The following is a 27,009-nucleotide window of genomic DNA, read 5'->3' on the forward strand; positions in this document are numbered from 1 at the left end:
TATGACAGAACTACTAATAATATTTCCTCGTTTCATTTATGATTCACTGATGCATTAACATTTTGCTATAGATTCTTTTCTAAAAAACACTGTAAGCAAAACAGTAATGAAAATTAAGCCCTTGTGTTGATTTGAACTGGGTTCTTAGATAACATCCGTAGATAACAGAGTTCAGTATCACTATCTGTATTTTATACAGAAGGAAACTGAGGCCTGGAGGAGAAAAGTGACTTGCTTCGTGTCACTCAGCAGAGTAGCCGTATACAGTGTTCATTTGGCCACAGCTGGTCAGTTCCTGTCATGTCCAATGAACAACTTTGCTAATGTATTTCCACATTTACTCTTAAATGTGAGCTGGAAAATGGGTCATATTTATTACTGGATATGGCTAGATAGAAATGCGGTGATATTGCATAATTAGCCTTCACATTGACCTAAGTCATGATGCAAACAGAGCTCTTTTGAGGAAAAGCTTTGTAGTGCCACCTGTCTGCCATTCTTTTTTGAATTATGGAAAGAAACTCATGTAAAACTGAGGCATATATCTGAATATCTGGAATAAGTAATGTAAAATGTGAAAAATGTAACATTATAGTGCAGAACTTTTGGGTTATATTAAATATAAGGAAGATATCAGGACATATCAAACTTGGGGTCAAGCTGTAGGGTTTTTCTTATCCACTAGTATTCATATTATAAGAATCCATACTAGCCTTATACACTCACAGTCTCTTTCTCCAGTCAAATATGCATGTGCAAGTTAGGGATATGTAGAAAAGATAATGTTTCAGAATCTGGCAAGCTGAAGTGAAACAATGGGACTCTGCACCTTTATATGATCCATACAGATTTTTGACTAAGGTAGTGTTTGCCCATGTGAAAAAATCCTGATAACTGTAGACATCATGGAATCCATCTGTAAAGCTGTTCTCAATGTGTTTGTTTAAGTAGTAGGAATTGGGATCTCTCTGCCCATAGGCAACCAGTAACAGCATCCATAAAAATCCCAGATAGGCTGGAAAAAAACCAAGAAAGACAGCATATGTGAGCTCAGAATTAGCACTACTGTTCAAAATAGATTGCATGAATGATTACTGCTGTCATCACTTACTAGGTTAAGGAGATGTTTGGTAGACTCTGACTGACCAGTGCTAATGAATTTGCACAAGCTACTTCAACATGCTGCAGTTTAAGTACATCATATTTGGAATATGAGTAGCAGTCAAGGAAAATAAGTGGGAAACCTGAACACTAATAGTAATGACAGCTCGAAATAAAGTGAGTAGTCTAACTTTGTTCCAAGTGAAGTTGAGGTAATTTTTTCCATTGTTTTTAGAGGAAATAAAACTGGGGTATAAATCATTATCTATAGATACTATCTGCTTTTAGAAAGATGGCCTCCATGTGCTCTTTTGATTTCCACTTCATTTACCTGTAGACCTCCTCCTTCTACCCTTTCTAACTTTTCTTAAACCTCTCATGTGTCTGTAATGTGTTTCTTTACCATAAAATCAAGCCTTCACCAGACTTCTGTCTCCAGCTAACATTACTACCTCCTTTCAATTGCAACTGAATAGCCTGTCTCTACACCATAATGGCTGGCAGAAAGCTAAAGCCAAAACTCTTTCACCTAAGAGAATGATATTTTCACTGATGTAAAAATAATGATAAATACTGCTGAATAAAACATGATAATCTAGATATGGATAATACCCAAGATTTCTCTGATGAGGGCAAATGCTTTCTGCTCCTTCATGCAGCTGATTTTCATCTTCTCCACGTCAGCTGCAGGAGGTGGCTGGTAAATGTTGCTTCTACTGTCCCTTCGGGCTCCAAAGAGAGGATTTGAATCACCTGTGAGTGACAGCAGTAAACCCTGGAATTAGTTAACAGATTGTCTATGTCTTACTTTTTGTTTCTTTGGATATTATAAGGAAGCAGTTCTATTTAATGCTTTCCCTTAGGATGTGATTTAAACAATTAGCATAGTAAGGCAAACAGTGGGGAGGAAAGGAGCTTACAAGCACACTGTGTTATGTTTATGCCCAGGTGTCTCTCTCTAGGCTGAACATCTCAGAAGGTGATGTATTCAGAGCCTGAGGCTGATCAGGGAGGAAATTGTAGATCAGGATTCCCTGCTGTGCCCTAGGACTCCTGTCTGCTGGTGTCAGCATTTTTTAGACATGACTGTGATTGCAGAAGGCGCTGTTTGGTTTATGGGAGTAATACAGGTAATTGTGGTCGTGGAAAAGTATGTAAATGGAGAACTTTCATAAAAGACTTAAAGGAGGTGGGAAATTTCCTTGAGAGAGAGTTTTAGATATGCTTGTCAGATAAAGATCTACCAATCTAGATGAAGAGTGCATTTTGGACTGCGCGTTTATTTTCACTGGGTTGTGGAATAGTTACAGGTTTTGTTGCAAGCCATGCCGTGAATACTGAGATGTCTGCATAGAGCTAAAACAAATTTCCTTGTATATCTGATTTTTCTTATTTAAGCATGGTTACTGCATACTAATAGTGCTGATTCATTAATTTTGATTATAATGGCTTCATTCAGTTTGCCACATTTTATTATTTTCTTTTCTAGATGTTCCTTGAATGTTGACAGACTGAAAAGTCATTGACTATCCACTTGTACAAGTCTTGATCGCTAGATCAAGAATAGAATGTATCAATATAGGAGAATACTTCTTTTTTCTGGACGTAGGCAAGCCAGGGATGGAGGGAAGGAAAGAGCCAAATATCAGTATTCTGGCAGCAGGTAGGTCCTCCAGTAACAGGGGCAATCTTACAACAGGGCTAGGGGAGATCGTGCACGTATATATATTTGCAGTGGTAAAAAGATAAACAAGGAGGTATTATTCTTTTGATCCAAAACTACTTCTCTCGTATCTTTTTGACCTTGTGGTCTCTTTCATTAAGTGTTCCACAAGATTTGTCCAACCTAAACATATGGTGGTCTTTATAGTTTCTCCAGCTGGCACAAAATCAGTTATTTAGGTTTGTTTCCACTTCTGCCTCAATCTTGGGAGCGCTAATGGGTAGGCGCATAGTTACAGCACCTGTGACTTTAGTGATTTCTGCTAACCTTGTCAGCTAATATTCAGGTATATAAAGATAACCAGTGAAGTTCTCAGTTGAGCTGAGTCACATATTTGTGCGTAAAGCACTCCAAAAGCTTGGAGAACACTTCACTTACTTCCTTTAGTAATTTCTCACTTTACAGGCAGTTACCTGGTGCAGATAAAGGCCCATCGATAGCTGTATTTTCTTCATCCTCATGTTCCACCTTCTTCAGAACCAGAGCAAAAAAAGCAGCAAATCCCAGGACCTGGAAAGAATTAGCTATAGACTCACCATATGCCTATTTCACAAAAAGAATCTCAGGCTTTGACCTGGATCCCTTTGGATCCAGGCACTGCAGGAAAACAAGTGTGCTTTGGCTTTGTTGAACTCATGCAGCTGAAGCTCATAAACAAGAGAAGAATGCACAGTTCTGGGGTCCATCCAGCTAAACTGATTTTGCCTTATGACACATCTTCCCTGGTCAGAAACCTCACCACCCATTAAACTCTGACAAAACAAGGGAGATGAAACTAATGGAGTTAATGTCAGCCAAAGACAACAGAACTCTGTAAACCACCTGCTAGTTCTTGTTTTAAGACTTCTCATTTTACATGTTAAATCCTGTGGTTCTTTAGAAGACATTACATTGTCTTCGTGAAATGATAGTAGAATGAGTTCCTATTGGCCAGTGGTTGTATTTCTGAGGATCTCACCTTTAAGGGCTGTGTGATGAAAAGACTTTCCAAGAAGGAGATGGCCATGGAGATCAGCCACTTGATGGAGTTCTCCTTGCCGTAATGCAGCCCATAGAGCATGGTAAAGAACCCAGATACACCGCTGGTGGCTGCAACAAGGAACCAGGCAATGAACACAAACCACCAGGGCAGCCCTTTGGAAGAATAAGTTTTCTTGCCATCACCAGAGAAGCTTGGAGTAAGGGACCACCTTGAGAGTCAACCGGAACAGAAAAAAAATCAGTCTGCAGTGGAACAGAAGCCAAAATCACAGTCTTTGGGTCCAGTGGGGATAGGCAACATCTTATGAGTTAAAATCTCATTGAAAATATTCTAAATTTCTTTAACTAATGCAGTTGTATAGAATATATGGATAGCAAAAAGTACAGTGAGCAAAAGTATGTGCAGAGATCAGCTAAAATCAAAACAAATATGATGGGTTTATTTGTTCCTCAGTTCATGCGTAATTGAACCTCCAGTAGAAATATTGACAAATAAAACAATAAATGCATTTTAGCTGCTGGATACATCTCTTGTGATCCCTATAAAGGCCAGAGAGATAATTAGTGGTATTGTTTTCAATACCTCCAACTTAATTATCAGATTTCACTGAAATATTTTCGTCTGCTTATTAATTTTTCTTCATCCATACATTTTAAGAGACACCTGAGACTTTGGAGCTCAATGATTATCCCAGCCCGTTACTATCATGTGACATTGTATTGTAACATTCAATTTTGGAGACAAAAATGACAGAACGATGATCTAGCATTATTGCTTTGGTGTGCAGTTCGCAGTGCATTGAAATTTCTTTGTTGCTCCTACAATACTATAATAGTAAAACATGTTTCTACAACTGTAATAATGATTATCTCGCACATATTAAGCAGTAATTGTTTGGGCTCCGTCATCCTGACCGGTTTTGAATTCGCGACCTGAATTTACTTATACTGAGAACGAGATGAGAACTAGGTTACCTCTCACTGCTGGATGCTGATGAGCAGATCCGGTTCTCCAGGAGGTTCTTCATGTGCTGAACCTGACGAACAGCTTGTGTGTAACTCTGAGGCATCTGAAATTTATGGGGCCCCAGTAATTCCAACTCCATCTCGACATGCTGGAGTTGCAGGTACAAGCAGCGATTGTAATCACTGTATTTCAGTCGCTCATACATTCCCTTCTCTGGAGTTGGGCTTCTTGTTTTTTCTGCAGGTAAAGAATTATTTATTTTTTTTTTTAAAAAGAAAATCATCCTAGTTATCCCTAGATTAAAATACTGTTCAATGCAAAGGTTAGCAGAACTGGAGCTCAAGCTTATGAATGTGACAAAGTGAAGAGTAACATTGGAAGGGACATATAAAAGCAACTTTAGTGCTAGAGCTTTAATGCTTTTCTGCTGGAATGGGCTGATCTGTTGCCAGGAGGAAACTTAGTAAGACAGAGGTCCTAAAACCTTAATAGAGAAGTCAGATAAGATCAAGTGCTAATTTGTTCATAGTTTACCTGTGCAATTAGTAGCTTGGTACGCTTATTGGAAAAGCCAAATGCAAGTCTTAGTGAAATCAGTGGGATTGTTTACTCATATATTATTGTTTAATTGAAAATAAACAAATGCCTAAGTTAAGAGTCAGACTGAAAGTAACAACAGCACAAGGCTAAGAAGAAAAAAAGGACAGGACAAAAAGACTGTGAAATAACTGATAGTTGTGAGTCTTTATGCCGTTAGTACTGATCCTGCCCCCAAGCCAGGCTGGTAGCTGGTAGATCCCTTCCAACCTCAACTATTCTGTGATTCTGTAATTGCCTTTGAGTCAGAATGTAAGCAGAGCTTGGGTCATCACATCCAGTGTTACCGTAATTTTCACTACGAAGGTTTCAGTAGGCATGTCACATTGTGTTGTTTACCTTGTATATCCATAGCACCTAATGTGACAATTATAGGGTCATCCTTCTTTTTGCTTTCATCATAAAACTCTTGCCCAGCTCTGTTCTGCTGGCAGATGATGTCCTCAACCAATGCCAATAGGGTGTTAATGTTAGTTGATTTTCCAAGATCTGATACTGAAGTGAGAGATGGACTCTTCAGGGCTTTAAAGAGTGAGTTGGCAATTCTTCTTATATCCTAGAAAAGACAGCAGTGACACAGCAGTGACTCTGGCTGTAGTGACTTAAGCTGATGTGATCTGAAGGCACCACTGGCTGGGAGCTGCACCAATTGCTAAAATCTCGAGAATGGACAAGGATAGCGTACCCTGCAGTGCTGGATGGGACAGGCAGATTTCCTGCCTGAAGATCTTAGCTGAGAAAGACAGGGTCTATGATACCTTTTATCTTCACTGTCTTGCTTAATGTGTGCTTTACCTCCTGAACGCAGTGATTTTGGTTGCATGTAATAATTGTGCAAGGGCTGAGCTGTAAATAGGCAGATCTTAATGAAGTCGAGGATCACATGTAGATGGGTAAATGAGTGCTGTGCACCAGTGCATAATTGGCTTTTTGCTTAACACAAGCTGAAGGGCATCTGACAGGGAAGATTTCTGCGGTTAAACCGGGGATGTCGGGTAGTGCATGGCAGCAGAGGGCAGTGCAGGACTCGCTGGGGAGCACCCACAGGGACTTGCCTTTATCACAGCCTCTGGAGTGAGTGAGACAACCTGGGTGACCTGTGGGGTGGGAGGTAGGCTTGGGGAAACTCGGCCATTCTTTCCTGGCTTCTTCTCTCTTCCCTCCGTGGCTGGCCGGGATCGTGTGTTCCTGAAGATCTGCACAATGAGCAGGTTGATGGGGAACATGAGGAGGGAGCTCTCAATGCCAATCATCACTTCCTGCCATGTGAACTCGATCTTACCTGCCAAGATCAAACAGAGGGGAGGAGTAAAAATAACCCCAGGAACGATCAGATCTCTCTCTTGAGAAAAAGGCCATTTGTTCAACTGTCCTGCTTCTAGATTCTGTCTGTCTATTTCCCTGCCCAAGCAACAGTAAGGATTGTTACCCAAATCCATTTTCTGCTCGGCTGGGTCCTTTGGCACTCCCCAGAACATGATGCTTGTCAGCATGGTGCAGAGAAGCAGTGAGAAGCAGCATGACACACGCTGGGCTCGTGTGAAGGAGCTTCGTGGGGAGCGGCTGAAAACCGAGTACCAGATGTGCCCGTCCTGGAAACCCTTGGAGGTCTTAATGAAAAACAAATTGCTGGGAAGGAGGAGAGGGAAATCAAGTAGATGCTTAGAAAGGGGAGGGAAAAATAACACTGTAGTTAAGAGTTCTGACCTGTTCATGCTTCTAGGCACTGTCAGAAGAAATAACAACTATGAGAAATTACCAAACATCATGGCTTGATTTGCATGGAAGGGTCATAGCTACTTTTGGCCTTTTCTTCTGGCAACACCATGGAGGGAAAGCTAATCATGAGCAGTTTCTATGTAAATTCTTAGGGAAATGACACATAAGAGAAGATGCTTGGGTTTCTGTAGGTCTTGTCAGGCTATTGTTCTTTAACACCAATATTTCCAGTGTGGTATTACTATTAGGATAACGATAAGATTTACTTAACCATCCTTCCTCTTTTCCCTGTTCGGATCCCTTTGAGGGCACTGGAAGGACCTCCCTCGTTTTCATTTTTGTCTAGGGGTTTGATCTTTTTTGCATACTTGCCTTCCTAAACTGATTGCTACCAAGAGTAAAAAAGTCCATCAAACGTAAGGTACCTGAACTGCTTCATGTCCTGTTCTGTAGCTACTGGGAATACTTTATCCAGGACACATTCTCCAATATCAACAGCTAGCCAAGAGTTACAGAGGAAGTACCATTTCTGATCCCATGCCAGATCATGGACCAATACTCGATTCACATACCTGTTGGAAAAACATACAGGGCACACATATAACTGAGTGGTATGAAATTCAGGACTCGACAGGACTATGGATGACAAACTCTGGCCTTTGGCTTCTTGGGTCGTGTCTAAAGTGTCAGGCACAGAACACATGCCATCCTGTACTGAACACAGGATATGGGAAGCACTCTGGTCCTGCACTTTAGATTATAATTTGATCTGTTCATCTGCAAAACGAGAAACTAACACTGCTTTCATTTCTAAAACTGTAGAAAGGATAATTTTCAAGTGCTAGAAAAGGAAAACTGTTATCATAATAAAAAATATTTGTGGATCTTTACTTCTAAGGGTCTCCAGATCTCCACTTACCAGGATGGACTGTCCCCTGAATTATCATGCCACAATCTAATACTCTGCAGTTCCCCAAGAGGGAAGAAGGTACAGAGCAGGAAAACGTCCACTCCTCCACGTTCAAAGACTGGTGTATCAGGATCAGTTAGATGGTGTGGCTCACTCTCTCCTTCCAGTCCATAGAGGGTGAGAGTCACCTGGAGAATAAAATGGCAAAATGAAGACTTGCACATCTTGATCCTGTGTATGATTATTCCTCTGGCATACTCTTCCTGCTTTCATCAAATCTAAGGACTTTCTGGCTTAGACATTGCATTTGAGTTGTCTTGTTTAATAGCCTCAGGTACTCCATTATTCATCCAGTTCTCTAAACGTAAACTGTCTTACCGCACGGTGCCATTGATACCTTGGAGGTTGTGGCTGCCCCGCGGCGGTGTCCTGTAAAAACTGTCACAAGATAACGGTACTGAGCAAAGGGGTCATTGTCTTCCAGTACTGTGATTCTCACCTGCAGAGTGACACAATACAAGCAGTGTGTTAGCTGTTCTGTAAGTATGGATTCCTTAAAGCTGTGGATAGGGATTTGTCACCTTGTGAACAATGCGTATGCTTCCCAGTAAACAGAGAGTTACAGGGAAAGGAATAGGTTTGGTTGAAGACTTTCTATTAAAAAAAGGTAGGCAAAGCGGGTATTGGTCTAAATACATTCAGTCTTTATTAGCTGAAGACTTACTTTGGCATCATCCTGGATGTCTTTCCTTCGAGCCCAAATAACTACAAGCACATATATCAGAAAGATGCATCCTACAGTTGTCACCACCACGGGGTTGTCCACAAATGTACCAAATAGCTGTGCAGTTCTGCTAACATCTATGGCATTGGGTATTACAAAGAAGGAGCTCCCAAAGAAGGTCAGGTGGTTGCAGAGGCACTGTGTGCTTTTAGGATTTGTTTTTGGTCCTACCTGAAAACCAGAAAAATTTCCTGGTAAAACATTTGGCTTCAAAGTATTAGGTAACTCACCAAGCAAATGAAAACACAGTGCTGAGATTGTTAAGTTAGTGTGAAGAGCTGCTATACAGAAAAGAATTCTTCAAGTTCCAATAAGGAGTATTAATTCTGATGTCTAGCCAGAAACAGGCATTGTAATATAACACAGCCGTGTCAGAATGGTTTAATTTCTTCTTATATAGAAGCCCATGCCAAGAAATTGAAATGGAAATGTCATTTGAAGTTTAGTCTGGTATGAGTAAACTTCTTCAGTTTGCTAAAACATCTCAGAATGGTCTTATTTTATGGTGTGAGTTCAATCCTATCATTTCACTACAAGATGGTTGTTGAAATATATAATATAAATATTGTTTTGTTTCTCTCTACTTACATGACAGCCATAGCTGTTCCACTTCCCCTGGTGCTCGTCCCAAAATACACAGCGGGATGCGAAGCAAGTGACAGCTATAGTTAGCCTGTCATAGACTGTGGAGTCCATTCCCATGTCTTGTAAAACCATGAAATAGTAGGTTCCCTCTCCAAAAATGAGTTCTTCTGGGCTAAGAACCCAGGTGTTTGTCTCACCTTGAACATAAATATTTTAGTTTCAATGTATATATAGAAATGCTAATTCAGAACTATGCAGCTGTATTGCATATAATCAAAGAAGCAAACTGAAGAAACAGGTATGAAATACTTCTTAGCAGCTCATAGTTCAAAGCATCCCACTCTTTGCTCCCGTTAGTGAACGCTGTATACTAGAAATTGGAACCCTGAAGCATGACAACTTGAAACTCCTATGAGAGGTTTCTTTCCAGTTAGATGTCTGAACTCATGGCCAAGGCCCATTCTGCAAGTATGTGCGTGTGCGGTAAAGTTGTGGCTGAGCTCTCCCCATATGGAGTGCCCTTAACTGGCTATGAGTGGTGAAACTGTTCTGGTTACATAAACCCAGAATGCACAAGTTCATGGGTCACTAACAAGTTGGCTTACCTCCAGTAGTTTTCTTACAGAACAGATGATTTTTCATATCGTAGTTGGTTTCATTTGGATGATAACTGTACCCTAAGTAGAGTATTAGTGGAATGTCACGTTCAGATTCGACGTGGATCACTATAGATGTGTTTTCTGAGGTAACATTGACTTGAAAAGTGCTAAAATTGCCCAGATTCAACAGAATCTTATCTTCCTGAGCTGCTGAAGGCTGTGGTAATATTACCTGTTTTTAAATAGAAAGACATAGCTTTAAATACAGCAAAGCCTCTTGCTTCTATTATCTATAAGCAAAATACAGCCACACAGCAGATAATCTTTTTTCATAAAATAGGGAAAGCATGGCCAGCAAAAAATATTGGCCTCAAAGTAATTTTCTTGATACTGTCAGCTAACCTCTGAAAAGTTCATTTGAAACTACGTAGACTCATCACAAAGTCTATTGTGCATTTCTGAACAAAGAGCTGAGATGATAAGTGAAACACTGGCTGCAGGAAGTGCATACGAATGATTTAGATGTCAGCTAATACCTGGGCTAGGAAGCCCAAGCAGTAGTAATATGAATGTATAGTTGCTGGATGATGAAATCGGGCATTGCACTGTGTTTTGGGATGACTGTAATCTGGAGTCATTTTCCACAACCATTAGCATTCTCACATCCATTTAAATGAAGAGTAAGATATTTCTTTTTAAAGAAAAGACATAAATATTTGTTCCCTCCATCACAAATGCAGACACCATGATCCCATTATACACTGTAATGAACACTACCACCATTTGCAGTCATTTCACAGAAGATAGCAAAAATGATGGTTTGTAAACTGAGAAAGGAAAAAAGGGAAAAGAGGGAGAGGGATAGGAAATAGTGGGTTTACCTCAATGTTTTCTTTGAGATTGCTGACTGGTATAATCAAGCCATCCAGACCAGTAAGACTTAGACCTCCCACTGTTCCACTGATGTCAAAACTGGTGTCACTGGAGAAAAAGGGATTCACGGCAAAGCTCACCATCTATTAGCAAGACATTAACAAACAACTTTGAGCTATTGGTAATATTTTATTATATTCACACTCTAAATTGCTGAGTAGATAAAGCTTGATCTCAGACCCAAACAGTCCTCAACTTTAAAGAAGTCTGCATCCAGATTTAAATAAGAAGCTACCTTATCTCTAAGGAAGGCCAAAACCAAACATTGAAAGTGATTTTGATTCTGAAATGTGATATGTGTAGAACAATGTATATTGCTTTCAATTAATTGTAGCACTTTTGCTTTTTAGGCACCAGGTACCAAAATGCAATTGCCTAAGCCTCTTGCAGAGCAACTCCACCAATGCTAGGCTGTGGCACCCGTCTTGCAATTAGGAACAGAAGTCTAATTCTACTATGATAGCAATGCACAGAGAGTATGTCAGAGTCGTTAGTCCAATGAAAGGATTCAGGAGCCTTTCCTAACACTCAGTTAAGACAATGGATGTGTTTTGACTGGTTTCAGCGGGCTCTGGACATTTTTTAGCAGAGCTGGAAAAGACACAATAAAAAAAAAAAATACATGTTTTGCAGGTGTTGTAGGGATTTCCTGAGAGGGTGAAATTCTCAACTAGAGAAGCCTTTAGAAAAATTATTATAAAAATAAGACAATAACATGCAATCTGTTGATCTGAGAGAAAAACCACCATATCCTAATTCAGATGAGGGATGTGCTATGATCAATTATTCACACACCTTTTGTCTCCTGCAGGATCTGGGTGCCTCAAACTCATTTATTTCTAGCTGGGATGAAACAGGACTACTGCAGGTTAGTTTTAATGGTGATATGGACTCTAAGCTGTTGCATCCTCCTCAGAGCATTAGATGTAAACAAACGGCAAATAGATTTATAGGTATTGATTCATTCCATTGCCTTCTCTAGCCATGCAAGTATGAATCAGGAGTGTATGTGAGGGGATGATGGGATGGGGAATTTAAGCTTTTAGTCCTCCTTAGCTTGCTGAACCAGCCTCAAAAAATTACTATAAGTGAAGGCTTCTTTGACCAAAAATATTTCAAATTTTTTTCTTGGCATGATAGGAGGGGTGACTTATGTACTTGTGTATTCATTGTAAGAAGAGAAAGGATTCTAAAACAACTGGACCAAGAATGTAAGTTGTATACCAGATTGAGTCATAAAAAAAACCCAAAACTGTTTACTTGCCCTTATATCCACTGTTTCATCATCAGCTCCTGAAACACTGAGAGAGGAAGCAGGTGGGAGAGTAAAGCTGGCAGAGCTGGAACTGGAGATATTAATGGATGTGCCATCCATGTTTTCTGTTTGTAATCTGTCCAGTTAGGGTTGAACGCAAGCAAAACAGAATAAAAGAGCGAAAAAGAAAAAAGAAAAAACAAAACCGGAAAAAAACATCAATAGCATGGACTTTATATCTAGAGAAAAAGCTTTTTCGCTTCATGAGTATAACTTAGCTGGAAAACTATTTCTAACTCCACCAGTAAATACTGTGTACATTGTCTGTCCCTGCCATAGTACTCCACATAACGCTACCATAGAATCATCAAAAAGGGGTGGAATTGGTGTACCTGGATAGGAAGTTGTACCCAACTAGGGGTACTTATGTGAAAGACGTACCTGGTTTCTGTGTGAACATGCTCTTGATTTGAATGCATAGTTAAATGTGGATGAAAACCAGGCTCTCAGGGAACACTTTAGGGATGATTATAGGAAATGGAGAATGCTCGTCAGGCTCCTCATGATGATATTTGCATCTGCCGAGCTGGTTACAATTCTATATAACGTGTCATTATTGGCAACTTGGAAAAGAAAAAAAAAGCCCTAACTGGCATGGCCTGAGTTTTCAAAGGTAAGCAGCTACTGCCTCATCCAGGAAATCGTAGTAAATTCTCTGTTGGTCAAAGAAGACACAGCATGAGAATTTCTAAGGTGGCTTTATTGAAGCTGATTGGAGTCCAAGCTGTTCTTACTGCAGTTAGTAATGACAGCCTCGTTGCGCTGTTGAAGTTGTCATTATGCCGCAATATTTAGTGGGGCAGTACCATTTAAGGACAATGTAATGAATATCTGGGGCAAATTTGATTGACTATCAGGAGCCTAGGCGGGCGACGCCGTCACTGTTACCTGTGTATATACATTGTGGCAGAAGGAGTGGTAAGGACTGTTGGTTCGTCATCCGGTTCTTTCCCGAACAGAAGGGCACTCTGTAGGTTTTCAACTGTATTCAAGAGCTGCTGTGACACTGAACTCTGGAAAAGGATTAGAGGAGGAAACCTGCAACAAAGCTCCTCAGAATCATTAAGTTGCATGTTATTTGCCCTTACTTCCATTTAGGAACAAATACTAATTTTCAGTGTCTTACAAACCTGGCAAACTTGGTGATGTGCTGCTTAGTCTCAGAGAAAGTTATTCTAATCAGCAATTCAATTTCTTTAATTCTCAATAAAAAATTGCAGACAGCAAATAAATATATCTTACAGCTTTAACTTTTATATTCTATTATTTATAACTTCTACACATTGAAATTTGAAGCACTACAACCATGACATCAATTTAATGCAATATATTCCTGCATTTCTGTACATTAGTGCCCTTTAGCTGCACACTTTAGTTACTTGCAAAAGCAAGATCTAATTACATATTAATTGTGTGTTATTAGTGTGTTATCCTGGGGAAGTTCGAAAAGTTCATAACCTTTTCTCTCAGGTTAGATTTATTTCACGCCCTACTCCCTTGCAGTGATGAAAGTTAAAAGTATGTTCAGCCCAGGAAGCACACTGTGCACCCTGTGACAATTCACAGGTAGATAGGAAAGGACAGGACAAAATAAACATGTTGCATAATTTTGAATAGAAAATCATAGTGGGCTTTCTGAAAAAATGTAAGCAGCAACCAGAGCCGATTCCAGCTTCGAAGCAGTGGAGCCAATCATGAATATTGAATACCTGTGGCTTCCTTGAATTATGGGGCAAAAGGAGGGGATAGAATCCAATCTGAAAAAAATCTCTGTGTGCTTGTCATCCATTAGAGGTTGCACACTGATGCTGTGTTGTTCAGTGCTTTGTCCTGTTCAGCTTTAAATGTAATAAATTTTAAGAGGCTTCTGTCATCTTCATTACCAGACCATACAGTCTAACAGGTCTAACCGGGGAGAAATTTCCTTTGATATTCAAGTCCATCATGATGTCATAATGAACCCCACGCAATGCCAATTTAAAAATATGAGAGGTAGCAGAACTCTTAAAAACCTTCCAAAGTGAGCAAATGTTCACACATGGTCCACTACAAACTGGACCAAACCAAAATTACCTGTTCTGACTCTGGCACTGACGCATTTGTAGCTCTGATTTCTACAGATGCTTTAAGGACATTGCTCACTGCGTTAAATAGATAGTTGGCTGCATCTTTTAACTTCTGATCATCTCTGCTGTCCTCTGTGTTTACAGTGAGCAAAGAAGCACTGACATCTTTTAGAGTGTTGCTAGCTTCCACCTGCATGGGAAACGAGGGGAAAAGGTGATATGTCGTGGTACTACAAACGACAGAAGTGAAACTTTTGTCATTTACTGAATATTGCAATGTAAGTAATCTCATGGGAGTATTTGTGGCTAACGCTGTTTTTACCATAATTATTTGTGCTGGGGTAATACTTCAAATGCCAATAAAGATGATATACTAGACAGTATACTAACATGTAATTCAGACCTGAAAAAATGCCGCCTCCTTCTACAGATTTAATCCATAAAATAGATGAATAAGATCTGAAGGAAGCTTGTCTGTCAGACACTGGGCAAGAATACAGTTTAGATGTACAGTAATGTAATAAATTAGGTTATACTTTGGGTCGTATGTCCAAAAAATACCACCATATTGTCAAGTGCATGTGCATTTCAATCTTAGTTTCCACAAACCCTATTGGATTAACAGCAAGTAATACCCTTGGCTTTGTGCTGTGCTACATGCCAAAGGAGAATGAGTTTTACAGTTTTTATTTTGTGCCTGAATGTAGCCAGTGATTGCTCTGTAATTGTGAAAGCATTGGCCAGCTTTTAGCCCAGGGTGATGAGGAAGCCAAGCAAATTCATTGCAAGCTTGGACATATCCATTCCCACAGTCTGCAAACACTTAGCAGCCTTACTGTAGTGCGAGTGCTGAATCTGAGCTATGTTCTTGTCTTGCCAAAGTTAACCACACACTGCTGAAATGCTCCCAAGCCATTGTGTGGCTGCAACTGTATAATACATCAGAAATCAGGACAGCTCTTTTTATTGCCAGCCTATTTGGGAAACTTCCCCAGTGACAGTTTGTTCTGTCCTCCCATGTGCTCACTCCTTGTACATAAATAGCATCATCTACTAATAATGTCATGTTGCCAGATAAAATTCAAGAAATACCTTTGTGAGGCCCATCTGAACATTTGCGCCCAGCTCCTCAGGGTGCTGTCGTGTTCCTGCCTCACTGGCATCTTGCCTGTGTGCATTTTGTGACAGTGCAATGATCAGGGACTAATGGATCTGGACAATTCTAGAAAAACCCTCATGGGCTCTTTTTTTCAGGATTCTAAAAGTGCTATACAAGATAAAATATACATCCTAACATGCCTCTGACTAAAAGTTAAGGTTTCCACCTTAAAGATGTATCATAAAATGTAACTGGCCAGACAGCCATAGCCTGGATTGTAGTGGTTGCTGAGATAATGTCTGAGAATCCAAATTCGCTTACTCTAAACAGCAAAATGTATTCCCTTCTGGTCAAAATACACATGCTGGTACAGTTGAAAAAATGGGTAAAGAACAGATAAGTGTAAGGCACTGAAACTCTTCCAAGGTCAGCGGGGTGCAGTAGAGTCTATACTGTTAGTGTGAGGAGATATAAATTATTTGCTTCTTACCTGTGCTGAGACAGACAGCTCTTCACTCTTGTAAGTGATTTCTTTCAATACTTCTGACATCTTAAGAGCAGTTTGCACTGATGTTACATTAACAGCAGAGAGAGTTGTCAGCATCAGCCCTCGGAGCTTGGGATGAAAAGGGATAATTAGGCAAAGGAATAAGATGCTAATTAGGACTGTGCAAGTAGTGCTGTATATTGACAGCCAGGCTTGCTGTAAATTATGCAGTAGGGTAAGACTCCACAACAAGGATTATTTGAACTGATATTAGGTCTACTGACAAAATGCCACTTGCCTTAGTAACTATATAATCACGAGTTTTGTTACCTCTCAACACAGAGAATTTGTACACTTAACATCCATTCATAGGAAGGAGAGTTACTTCTGAGAATTTGTAACAATGTATGTGAATTACTGTATAAATGCCACTTCCAGAGAAAGCAGAGTGAATGTATGATTGATGTTACTCAAATAATGAGTCATAATTCAAGGGTACATTGCATTTCTCTAGATCTTTTCATCTGAGGCACTTAAAGCACTATACAAATACAAGCTTGTAACTGAAACATAAGCTGGTAGCTGGAAGGAACAAACTACAATTACCTGCCATCTAGTACTTTTTGGGAAAACTAGATAGGATATTTCTCCCGCAGGAGAGGCCATTTTATTAATATTTAAATTGTTTGTGGAAAATCAGGTTGATTTTAAGTTTAAAAAGATCATCCAAATTAGTTTAAGCTAATGCAATAACAATTGAGAATAAATTCTTTACTGATGGATGATAAAACGAATTATTTATGTGGGCAAATAGTGAAAAATAGTTGAAACCTGTGCCAAACACTGAGAAAGATACTAGAAACTTGAAACCTCCATTGATTTCAAGTGGTGATATATGAGCTTTTTATTACTTAAGAGCTGTCAAAGACTACGAAGAGTCCATTATATCGCATTGTACGGCAGGAACACAAGTGTCTGCCTGACCTCTTTTCGCGTGTCCCTCTGTAAAGATATGTTAAAGCTTTCCTCTCGGGTCTCCTGGTTAAGGACTGATATCACTGACTTATACAGCTGGAAAAGACTCATGCTGCTGTTCCCATCTTTTAGGATGGTGTTTGCCTTCTCAGATACGATAGCCTGCAGGGTCAGGTTCCCATCGGTCATATCTTCGTGTCCAACCTGATGAAGAAATCAGATATGCTCTTAACCTTGCTAGTACTGTTATAATTATCTTTGAACAGCTCCCATGATCATCTTATTGACAGCCTAGCTAGAGTGGGACAGAAAACTGTGTTCCCCATTTTTGAAGTTTTATTTTTAGTGGCCTGATAAGGATCTCCTTACTGGGGCACTGGGTCAGAAGCAGGAGTTTTGGGGGCCTACACAGAGTAACTTCAGACTCACTAAATACAGCTTATGCTGCCCAATGGCCAAATCATTTAAGCTTCTATCGTAGAGAAAGGACAATGGAAAATTCTTTTGACTACCGTGAGCGTACAGTCTGTTAGATAGGAAAATGGTGATTATGGCACATTCAGAGTGAAGTAGTAAGTATAAAATGGGATGAAGCTCCAAAAGTGAATTGCAGGTTAGGTATCCAAGTGAGAGATCTTAAAATAACATAATTCTTCCGTGTACCTTCACTGAAGCATTCGTTTGAATTGTATCACCATAGTTGTTGCTAACAGTAATTGTCATATGTAAAATGAAGTTATTTTCCTTTTCTCCAAGTGGAAGATAAACTGGGAAGAGTTCAGGATCGGGGCCACAGTGCAGGAGAGAATCTGAAACAGGAAAGAGGGGGTCACCTACCAGACACCACACACACACCTCCTGTTCTCCAGGAACAGGGGACCCTGGGCTTGCTCTGCCTTGGCCTGATTGACTCAGTCTCCCTGCAGAGCAGAAGCAGGTTGTGCTTTTGCTCTTGTTAGCAACAGTTAACAGTGCTTGCTGAAGCATTTAGCCAAACAGTTCACCTCAGGACTTACTTGATTTCAGGTAGAAGCAGTATGTGAGCTGCCTGGATTGGCATGAATCTGCCAAGCAAGGAGTGCTGCAGGAGACTCTGAACATGGTGAGCACTGATCCCTGCTCGGGAGACACGGCACAAGCGGGGATCTCGGGCGGAGGCACGGTGCTGACAAGGTACGTTTCCTCCCCGTAGCCATGCTGAGTCATTGCTGGGAGTGGAAGGAGCAGAACGTCAACAATAATCGTGCCCCAGCAGCACTGATCTTCAGACATTAATCTTGCCTAGTCTAGCAATGATGCTGTTTGTTCAGGCACCAAAAACATCAGGGTGGGCCTAATCAGAAATGAAATCCCGCTACTGAATAAGCCAGAAGAGGAAAAGAACTAATAAAGACATGGCAGTGTTTGCATTATACAGCAAAGCTGTATTATTTGATGAAGTATTTTGTACAACTTCATTTCCAGATGAGCCTTAACAAAGTTATTAACAGCTTGGGGTAAGATAATTGAATTTGTCCTACTGTGCAATAGCCCAGAACAAACGTAGCTCTTAATTATTTTAAAGAACCCACATACAAAGTAACAGCTTTCAACTTGTGGAATGATTTAACTTGTCAGCCAGGCTATGTGTGTGTAACATCAGTGTGATGTCATGATGGCAGAAACTATCTCAAAGAAGTCTGAAAAACCCTGCTTGCCCCTACCTGTTACTTTAATCTGAAAAGCTTCTCCCTGTGTCTGCAAGAAGGAGCTGTTCATTTTCAACGTGGATGCATTGCTTTGAAGCAAATTCAAAGAGTTCTGCCGGAAACCAGTCAGGCCACAGGCTAGAGGGAGGGGTGTAGACTGGAAAATCAGACAGAAAAGAAAACGTGACAGTAGAGGCTCTTTGCTGTGATTTCTGTTGTGCTTTCTCGGGAGCAGGGTGGTAGTTTGGTGCCCTTCATTATAACCCCTCCCAAACCTGGTGCCCTCTTCTCTTGGCCTTCACTATTATTTCCAAAGCATCCATTTGACAAAGTATCACTCTGAGGCCACGTGGTGTTCCCTCAGGATGGATATTTGGTTTTGTGTGTACAGTATTTCTGACAAAGCTGATGCTCTCACCTTGGTTTGGAATGTGTTATCTAAATACCAGTTATAATATATGGCCTGGGAGTCCTTCTGTCCAGAGACACTCAAAACAACATCATCACTAGCATTCACTGGCTTGCAGTTTGCCTCACACCTGTAAGGAATTAAGATGGTAGTTACAAGTAGTAACTGGATGAGATGTCATAGTCCTTGCTGTTGATTGTTTTGCTCTCATTTGATGAAAATCTACAAAAGCCCTGCAGTATGAGACAGGTGACACATGACTCACAAATAGCTAAAATACTTAATTTTAAAGCAAGAGATTTAGGAACCTTCATCTCCATTTTCAACGTGACTGAGGCCCAGAACCTACAAATGTTACCTTTTATGTTGCAAAACTGATTCAGGCTCTCAAATGAAGCCTGCCTCTATTTAAGCTCCTGAAATGATTATATTAACAGATCTTTGAAATACTGCTCCTTTTTAGTGAGGCACTATACTCTTGAAGAACAGATTTTTTTAAAGAGCAATGTGTATCTGAGTGTCTAGTAGGAATTTCAGACATATCTTATGGCATTTATTCCCATTGTTTCAATGAGGTTTGCGTATAGAAATCTCCAACATTGAAAGGATGTAGTGGGGTCAAAAACTAAATGGTTTTGGGAAGAATGTTATTCAGTTTATAAAAGGATTATGTTCATAAATGTGGACTGGAAAATGCAGCAAGACACGTTTTGTCTGTAATTCCCATGATAGTAAAGTATAAATAGATTTACAACAATAAGTACTTTATCACTTTATTGTCATTATTATTGAAAACTGTGGCCTTGCTCTACGTTTGTGTAGTAATAATATTAACCAGTGAATACTATGGTTTAAAAACAGACCTGATTTCTAGTTGCAGTTCTTGCTTTGCAGTCACATAGAGACATTGCTCATCGTGCCTGTCTTCATCGTCAGGGTTTTGGACTGTAACCCTGACAGTCACTGCTGACTTTGGAGGAGGAAGGCAGGAAGGTGGGATTTGCACCTCAGTTAGGTTGGTTAGGATTATCTGTTGCTGCACACATTCATTCCACTCAGGCCAGCAAGCTCCTGCAAAACATTTCCTTTATAATTAGAACAGTCATAACATCCCATGTCTCTTATAAAGGACTTTCCTGCCATTGGTTTCAAAGAGCTTTACAGAGGAACTGAGTTTCCTGAACCCTATTTAAAAAGTGGGTTATCAGAGTTCAGAGTACAGACTCTTCAGAGTAATGCATGAGGCCAGGGATAAATATGGGGACGGAACACAGATGTCCTGAATCTCAATCCAGTTTTCAGCCATAAATGTTTTTGCATCATATTTGATGCTAATTATTGCTGTTTTATTGAGGCACATGTACCTTGCAAATGCCTAACTATGTATGTCACTTGGGATTAGTTCTTGGCTATGAGGGTGAGGGCTTAGGATAGGCAGATCTTGAAAAATTGCGACCTAGGAGTTGCCACCCTTGGGAAAAGACAAAAAATGAGTGTTATGACATATTATATACCATAATTACTTTAGTGTTAAAACTAAGGTAAGGTAGAAGGACATTCTTCATGCACAGTGAGTGGCAAACTTTAAAGCCAGAGAGTAAACCATCCTTTAGTCAGATTTTCATCACTTGATCTGACCTGACAGTGAGTTTGTTACTTGTCAAATAGAAGTTGGTGGAAAAGTTCAGGAAATGCACATACCACAGGACCAGAGAAAACTGGAATTATTGTTGTTGTTGTTGTCTGGCCAGCCAAGCGTAACAGTTGTGAAAGGATCCACATGGCGACTCGGTTTAATATATACCTTGTTTTTTCTTTTGTGATTCTAAATAATAAGTAAATGTATCAGTTAGGACAGGAACATGTATAAGCACATGTCTCTTGCTTCTTTATAATGAAAAAGGTCTGAAAGTTTAGACCCCAAATCACTGTGCACAGATCTGTAGTTTAAATGGTCTTTCCCTGATGAGTGGTCATGTGGAAGTAGAAGCTGTGGGAACAGAAGCAGATGGCACAGAGAAATTGTGTGGCAAAAATACTCCCAAACTCCTAAGTGGCTCAGGAGCCCAGTTCCCATTTTCAAAACTAATGCAGGTACTTAGGAAACTAATTCCCATTAATTTTCCACTTCTGGACCAAGACTTTTAACCCTTCTACAATCATTTGTCTTCTAGTACGTCTTCTAATACATTCCTTTTTTATCTGAATTGCATACATTACAGCTATAGATAAAGAGAAGGAGGAGATAGTTGAATTTGTCTGTCTGCGCAACAAACTGTGATAAATTTAGTTTTGAATTAGATTTATTTTGCTCTGATGCACTATTTTCTTACAGGCAATCTGTAAAGTATGATGCCTTCTGGTCTCCTATAGGAGAGATCTGTCTGTTAGTGTTACAGTTAAAAACTAGACCTTTAAGATGATGACAAAATTTTATATCTGGCAATTTTATTATTTAAATTTGTGCAGCTGCTAGCAATTGGTGTATCATTAGTTTCTCAGTTTGCCATAAACTGGAAATGTCTTCTTTGCAAAGTAACTTACACATTTGAATAGAGAAGCAGGAAACGCTTAGAAACAATATAAAAATACATTAAACTCTGCTTGAAGGATAGCCCCTCAAAGAGAGGTTTCCATTAGTCAAGTAGATGATAATTTAAAAATTCATCTAAGCACATTTCAACTTCCAAAACTGAATCATTGTGAAAAGTTCATTTTTCCTAATCTTGTAATTGTTACTTGCAGGCTTTTACGAATTGTAGATTGAATGCCTGTAAACACATTTGTCTCAGAGACTTTTGGTGTTGATTTTATGTTAAACCATATGGGGCACAGAAAATCTAGTCCATAATCTAGTGTGCTACAAATACTTCTTTTCAATATCTTATGCACCACTTTTACTGCTGAGAAAAATTTCAAGGCATTTCAATTTTAAAGAAAGATCCTTAAATAATACTTACATTTGTCTTTCGGGTATTTGTTTTGGAGCTGCCTTCTTCCTTAGCAGAATCTGTTTAATATAAAAAAGAGCAGAATATTTTAGTGCTACCTGTAAAGCTTTCAGGCATCCACAGAGAATATGACTTATATACACAGAATTTGACTACCAACAGTCTGAAAGACAGGGCTATAAGAATCAGACTCTAGAAGTGTGCTAAACAGTCTAATTACAATAGGTAAAATTGTAACAACAAGCTAGTCACATACTATAAAGAAGATTGTCCCGATTCTTCAAATACAATGGTGTAAATCAATATAAATACACAGAAGTTGATGGAGTTTCATCGATGTACAGAGAAAAATTGAGGGAAAGCACTGGAAAAGTCTTGATAGGATTAGTACTAAAGTCAATTTATTCCTGGTATATCTGCTTTTGTAAATGTAAGGATGAGCCATCTAGAAGCATTTACCGACAGCAATTTATGGGACTGCTGTGATGCAAATATTTCCTGGTTTCAGAGCTGTGTCCCAAGCCATAAACTTCACTAATTATTTCTAGAACAAATAGCAAATGTGCAACGTGAGACATATACAGAGCGATGCTAATTTATGACTACTTCAAAGACAGGGAATCTGCCTTCATGAGGAGGAAGCCTCCACAAAAGTTTTTAGCACTGTTGCTGGAAGGAAAGCAATTACTAGATGCAAACCATAAACACTCCATGAAATGCTCTGATTGCAAAAAGACATTTACGTGGTCAAAACCAGCAATGTCAGATTAATGCAATTACCTTCTTTATGAGAACTGTTTGCCAACACAGTGATGAACCCAAGATCCAGACTCATGTTTGAGAAGGCATTCATGGCCACCACTTTCACTAGGAAAGTACCTAGAGAAGACAAATGGCCAGTTAATAGCAGTGGGACCTGTCCATGATGTTTGGGATAGAAAATCCTATTCTTTTCTGTCAAGAGCTTTGGGGTTTTTCTGATGAGTTTACACTGCTGAAAGGCTTTCCAAGGAATGTTCTTCCCCTTTATCTCAGCTTTTTAATAACTCAGCTGCCTTTGTCCTAGCACTTGCAATGCTATTCTTTGTCAGCTGGCTATGATATTACCACACAGGAACCTAGAGGTGTGCTAATACTGGAGTCCAAACGAGTTTAGGCATCATGAGAGACCAGCTGTCGTGTTTGAAAAGTTCTGCCTGAGGGGAAGGGATGTTCAAATGGGTACAGGGAGACCAAATAAAGCTTTTAATATTGAATAATTTTAAAACATAAAATGAAATCATAATTAGCTTCTAGTGTTCCAGCTTTGGCATGGGATTTGAATAGTTCATTAGAGGAGGAAACATTTTTATCTTCTGCCACTGAATTAACTCTTAAGGACAATCTCCCTAATTCCACATTTTAAAGGCTTTGATTTCTTAGTAATGGAAAGAAAAAATTACTAAAAACTTCATTGATAAGTATACCCAACAAAAACTAGGTGTTGGAGACCGACACACAGAAAAGCTCCCCTTTTCTTCGTCATCTCTACTGAGAACTCCCCAGATTAATACTGCAGTGTAAAGTGCAGAGGAGTGTAAACTTGAAAAGTTATACATATGAACAAACAGGAGGAAAATACTTTGTGATTCAGGAAAATGTCATCGTTTGTACTTGAATCAGATCATGTCATGAAAAAATAAACCCTGGCTCACTATGTCTTTTTTATTGCAAAAATCAGGTGAGGCTTTGCTTTCAGTTTCCACATGGAGAACCCATTTGCCTGTTCAATTTTATTAGCTCACTTACAAGTCAATCAGACCGTGCTGGTCATACTGTTCTGCAGACCAACTTTAAGCAGCTAGAAAAGCTGCCAAATTCATCTGTATGTTATTGTCCCTTCCCCCAGGGTGCTGTGACTCTTTATGTGAACTACTCTACACAGTTGTGAGTGTCTTAGAAATACAGAAGATATCAGCATGCTGTACCTTCAGAGTGCACGGGAATGATGTATGTTCGAGGTTCCCCATGAGGGACATCATGTTTGTGAGAATGAATTTCATTAGATCCAGTCACCTCAAACTTTAGCTTATCTGGGGCACCGTGAGACACAGACACATTTATCTCCAAATTCTCCCCCAGGTGCAGAGCGTGAGATGCTAATGCAGCCTGAAGACCAGATACCGGCTCAATTAAGTGAACAGCAATGCTCTCAGAGATCTCTGACGTGGTTGTGTTGCTGAATGCTCGGATTTCCAGCTGATGTGTCCCTGGGCCTAGCAGCTCTTGAGAGGCACTGTCCAGTGTCAGATTGTGAGGGACGATTCCTTCCTTTGCGCTGGATTCGGCCAGTGTCATGTTATCTGCTAATATAATGTAGGTCACTCCATTGCCTGCAAAAAGACAGTTCAAAATCTCTAACACCTTGTGTAGTAGACCATCCAACTCTAGCTGCTGTGGTATTTATAAAGCAGTCATAAGAACACTGTAGCAATGCAGGATTTTGTGCCCCTCAGGCTCCCTGTGGAAGTCTATCACATGTCTTCTGCTGGGAGTATTAGGGCAGTCAAGAGAATTCAAACATACGCTACTTATTTTTTAAGCATATATGTGGATGCTGGGAACTTGAAGTGAGAACAAAATATATATCAGCAAATGTGACTGGCTCAGCGTGGAATCTTCTTACCCTCGATCAGAGAAGCATTTCTGTGGATTCCTAACTTCAAATACGGATATATTCCTACAGGCTTTGTGTGGATTCATGTGACTGAAGTTATGCTCATGCTTTGTCAGCTTTTTGTAGAGGGAAAAAGGGTTTATACTTATGTTTGAGGTGGTGTAATAGCTCTGAGAAAGAATCCCTCCAATGGAGTTGAGAGCATTCAGTTGCAGGAATGCAACAATTAGAGGGAAAGCATTCACTAAAAAGAAGTATTGTTTTGCATAATGAAAATCCTGCTTCTATCCCATGGGTAGCATAATATTTAGCCTGCTGTTTAAATCATGCAGAGTAATTAGCCTCACCTCCATTGAGTTCAACTTGAATCCACAACAACTCCCCATACAGCGTACGGCAGAGAGAGCTGTTCCCAGTTTCATACTGGCTATAGCACCCAGTAATGCTTAGTTGATCCATCTTATCTTGAACAGTCACCCGCTTCTGTGCCATCACATGCCATTCGCTGGTGCTGCATTCCACAAAAATGGTAAATTCTCCAGGAGATGAATATCTATATGTGACATTGCTGACCAGTCTAGAATGGAAAGAGAACAGCAAATCCTGGGAAGTCTTTAGTCTTATGTGATAACAGTGGTCACAGTGCCCAAATTTCTGACCTGACTGAGCTCTCCTGCAAACACTGTAACCCCTTGTTTGTTTACATAGAATTATTAGGATTTGAAGATTGTTCCTTTTTTCTGCCTATGATGTCATTAAGGATGTATATCAGGGGTGGTCATTCTCAAAGCATATCTATAAGGATGGATACATTTTGCTGTAAATTAGGTAGATTAGCATTCAGTAACATATGGCATTAGATCTGGTCTGTGTGTTGTTGGCTTTGAGCACAGACATATGACTATGCACATTAGAACATGTAATAGTACCCTTAATTTCTCTACTCTTGATTTGATTCCCAATTTACCATCTCTTAGATGTATCAGTGGAAGCGGAAGCTGCTCAGCATTTTGTCAGAGCAATCTCTTGCTCTTTTTTTTTTTTTTTTTTTTTAATGTGCAGCTGCTTCTGTACTTGCCCATAGTGGCAAAAATGTCTCTTCACTCCTGGGTCTGGTGCAGCTCCGGTTGTGATAGCACCAGGAGTTGACTGGATATGAAGAAGTCTGTGGTAGCTGCTATTATTACTAACAAGCACAGGGACATGGTGAAAAGAATCCAAGGATATCCTTGTATGACATACACCATGGAAGGCAAATAAGTAACATTCCTGACAGTATTCTCTCTGAACTATTTATATTCTTATCATGGGATCACCTAGTTTACGATTTCTAGTACGTTACTACTTTTTGGGTTTCATTTTTCTACTCTTACTTTTGTAGTTGACTCAAGTAGGATTCCATTAGTAGACAAATAACTTTCTAGAGCCATTCTCTGTCATTCCTAGCACTAGGACAAACTCTGATTTTTAAATCCAGCAGAAAAGTGTTTGATCCTTTAATGATACAATTTTTATGCAATTACAATAAAAGAAAAACTCCAGAATGTCATTGTATTATTGTAAATATTATTAAAAAATACTCTTTAAACTTAAGAAAATAAGGCCTGTTTCTTTGGCCATGTTTTCAGTGATTTTGTGTGCTTAGGATCTGGAATAAATTCCCTTAGTAAGAAATGCGAATCATATTAAGCAGAAGAAAGATTGTGGTTGGCAGCTTGACATAAAATTTTGTATTAATTTCAGAACAACTTTCTGCAGAATCCAAGTGTCTTGTATCTATGGTCTATTATTAATCTAGTTAATTTTTAACATCTCATTTAAGAGACTTGAAGCATTCAGTAAAATGCAAGCAGTGAAATTTACTGGTTGTCTGATGATACATGAAGGATATATCTTACGTTAGAGGATAGTAAGGATCAATAGTGTGGCCATCTCCAGTGCTAATGATACAGGAAAGGTTGCCAGAGTATGGAGAGAGCAGCCAGTTCAAACTGACCGTGATATTTTCAAAGACAAAGCATGTATCTGTTACAACCAGCTGCAGACCTGTAAAACATAATGACAGAATTCAATGCCGTTGTTTGTCTCCATTTCTTAAACAATTCACTTAATTTTCATGTATTGAGAGCAGGCCTTCTCCAAAACTGAGTTGATACTGCTGCTGATTTGTTACATTAGTGGTGTGACAGGGAGCTGATTCTTTTCCATACCTACTGGTCAAGATTCTTGTTGGAACGTAATTTCATTTAAATGTGGTTTTGTGTTGGAATTTCCTGGCTTTGTATCCTATCAAAAACCCTCAGGTAGGACAGGGAAGCTACATTTTCGTGCCTGTTTTTAGTGGTCACCACTCTTCCAGGTTCTTCCCTGAGGATGGAGCAGTGATTTTTAGGATAAACATCAATGGTCACAGTTTTACAGCAGAGAGTAGAACAGGATTTTGGTGTTGACAGCCCCCTCCCAC

At 39.6% G+C, this 27,009-nt stretch overlaps 1 protein-coding gene across 1 annotated transcript in view; it reads right to left on the reverse strand.

Annotated features, from left to right (window-relative positions):
- Window positions 1-27,009, reverse strand: part of LOC128908663 (polycystic kidney disease protein 1-like 2) — a 40,782-nt gene that overhangs the window by 8,309 nt on the left and 5,464 nt on the right. The window contains exons 5-35 of the mRNA XM_054199310.1: window positions 26,444-26,591; window positions 24,893-25,122; window positions 23,857-24,261; window positions 22,670-22,768; window positions 21,899-21,948; window positions 20,640-20,763; window positions 19,802-20,009; window positions 18,948-19,068; window positions 18,545-18,686; window positions 17,858-18,049; window positions 17,505-17,650; window positions 16,851-17,045; window positions 15,870-15,995; window positions 14,288-14,470; window positions 13,103-13,227; window positions 12,164-12,290; window positions 10,848-10,982; window positions 9,973-10,198; window positions 9,371-9,564; window positions 8,723-8,953; window positions 8,396-8,497; window positions 8,008-8,186; window positions 7,514-7,660; window positions 6,799-6,998; window positions 6,425-6,651; window positions 5,709-5,925; window positions 4,781-5,009; window positions 3,783-4,014; window positions 3,238-3,334; window positions 1,714-1,854; window positions 830-1,015 (exon numbers count right to left, since the gene is read on the reverse strand). Coding sequence (XP_054055285.1) covers window positions 830-1,015; window positions 1,714-1,854; window positions 3,238-3,334; window positions 3,783-4,014; window positions 4,781-5,009; window positions 5,709-5,925; window positions 6,425-6,651; window positions 6,799-6,998; window positions 7,514-7,660; window positions 8,008-8,186; window positions 8,396-8,497; window positions 8,723-8,953; window positions 9,371-9,564; window positions 9,973-10,198; window positions 10,848-10,982; window positions 12,164-12,290; window positions 13,103-13,227; window positions 14,288-14,470; window positions 15,870-15,995; window positions 16,851-17,045; window positions 17,505-17,650; window positions 17,858-18,049; window positions 18,545-18,686; window positions 18,948-19,068; window positions 19,802-20,009; window positions 20,640-20,763; window positions 21,899-21,948; window positions 22,670-22,768; window positions 23,857-24,261; window positions 24,893-25,122; window positions 26,444-26,591 — 5,364 coding nt within the window. The remainder of the gene's footprint in view (window positions 1-829; window positions 1,016-1,713; window positions 1,855-3,237; window positions 3,335-3,782; window positions 4,015-4,780; window positions 5,010-5,708; window positions 5,926-6,424; window positions 6,652-6,798; window positions 6,999-7,513; window positions 7,661-8,007; window positions 8,187-8,395; window positions 8,498-8,722; window positions 8,954-9,370; window positions 9,565-9,972; window positions 10,199-10,847; window positions 10,983-12,163; window positions 12,291-13,102; window positions 13,228-14,287; window positions 14,471-15,869; window positions 15,996-16,850; window positions 17,046-17,504; window positions 17,651-17,857; window positions 18,050-18,544; window positions 18,687-18,947; window positions 19,069-19,801; window positions 20,010-20,639; window positions 20,764-21,898; window positions 21,949-22,669; window positions 22,769-23,856; window positions 24,262-24,892; window positions 25,123-26,443; window positions 26,592-27,009) is intronic.

Source organism: Rissa tridactyla, chromosome 4 (genome assembly GCF_028500815.1).
Source record: "Rissa tridactyla isolate bRisTri1 chromosome 4, bRisTri1.patW.cur.20221130, whole genome shotgun sequence".
Classification (NCBI taxonomy): Eukaryota; Metazoa; Chordata; class Aves; order Charadriiformes; family Laridae; genus Rissa; species Rissa tridactyla.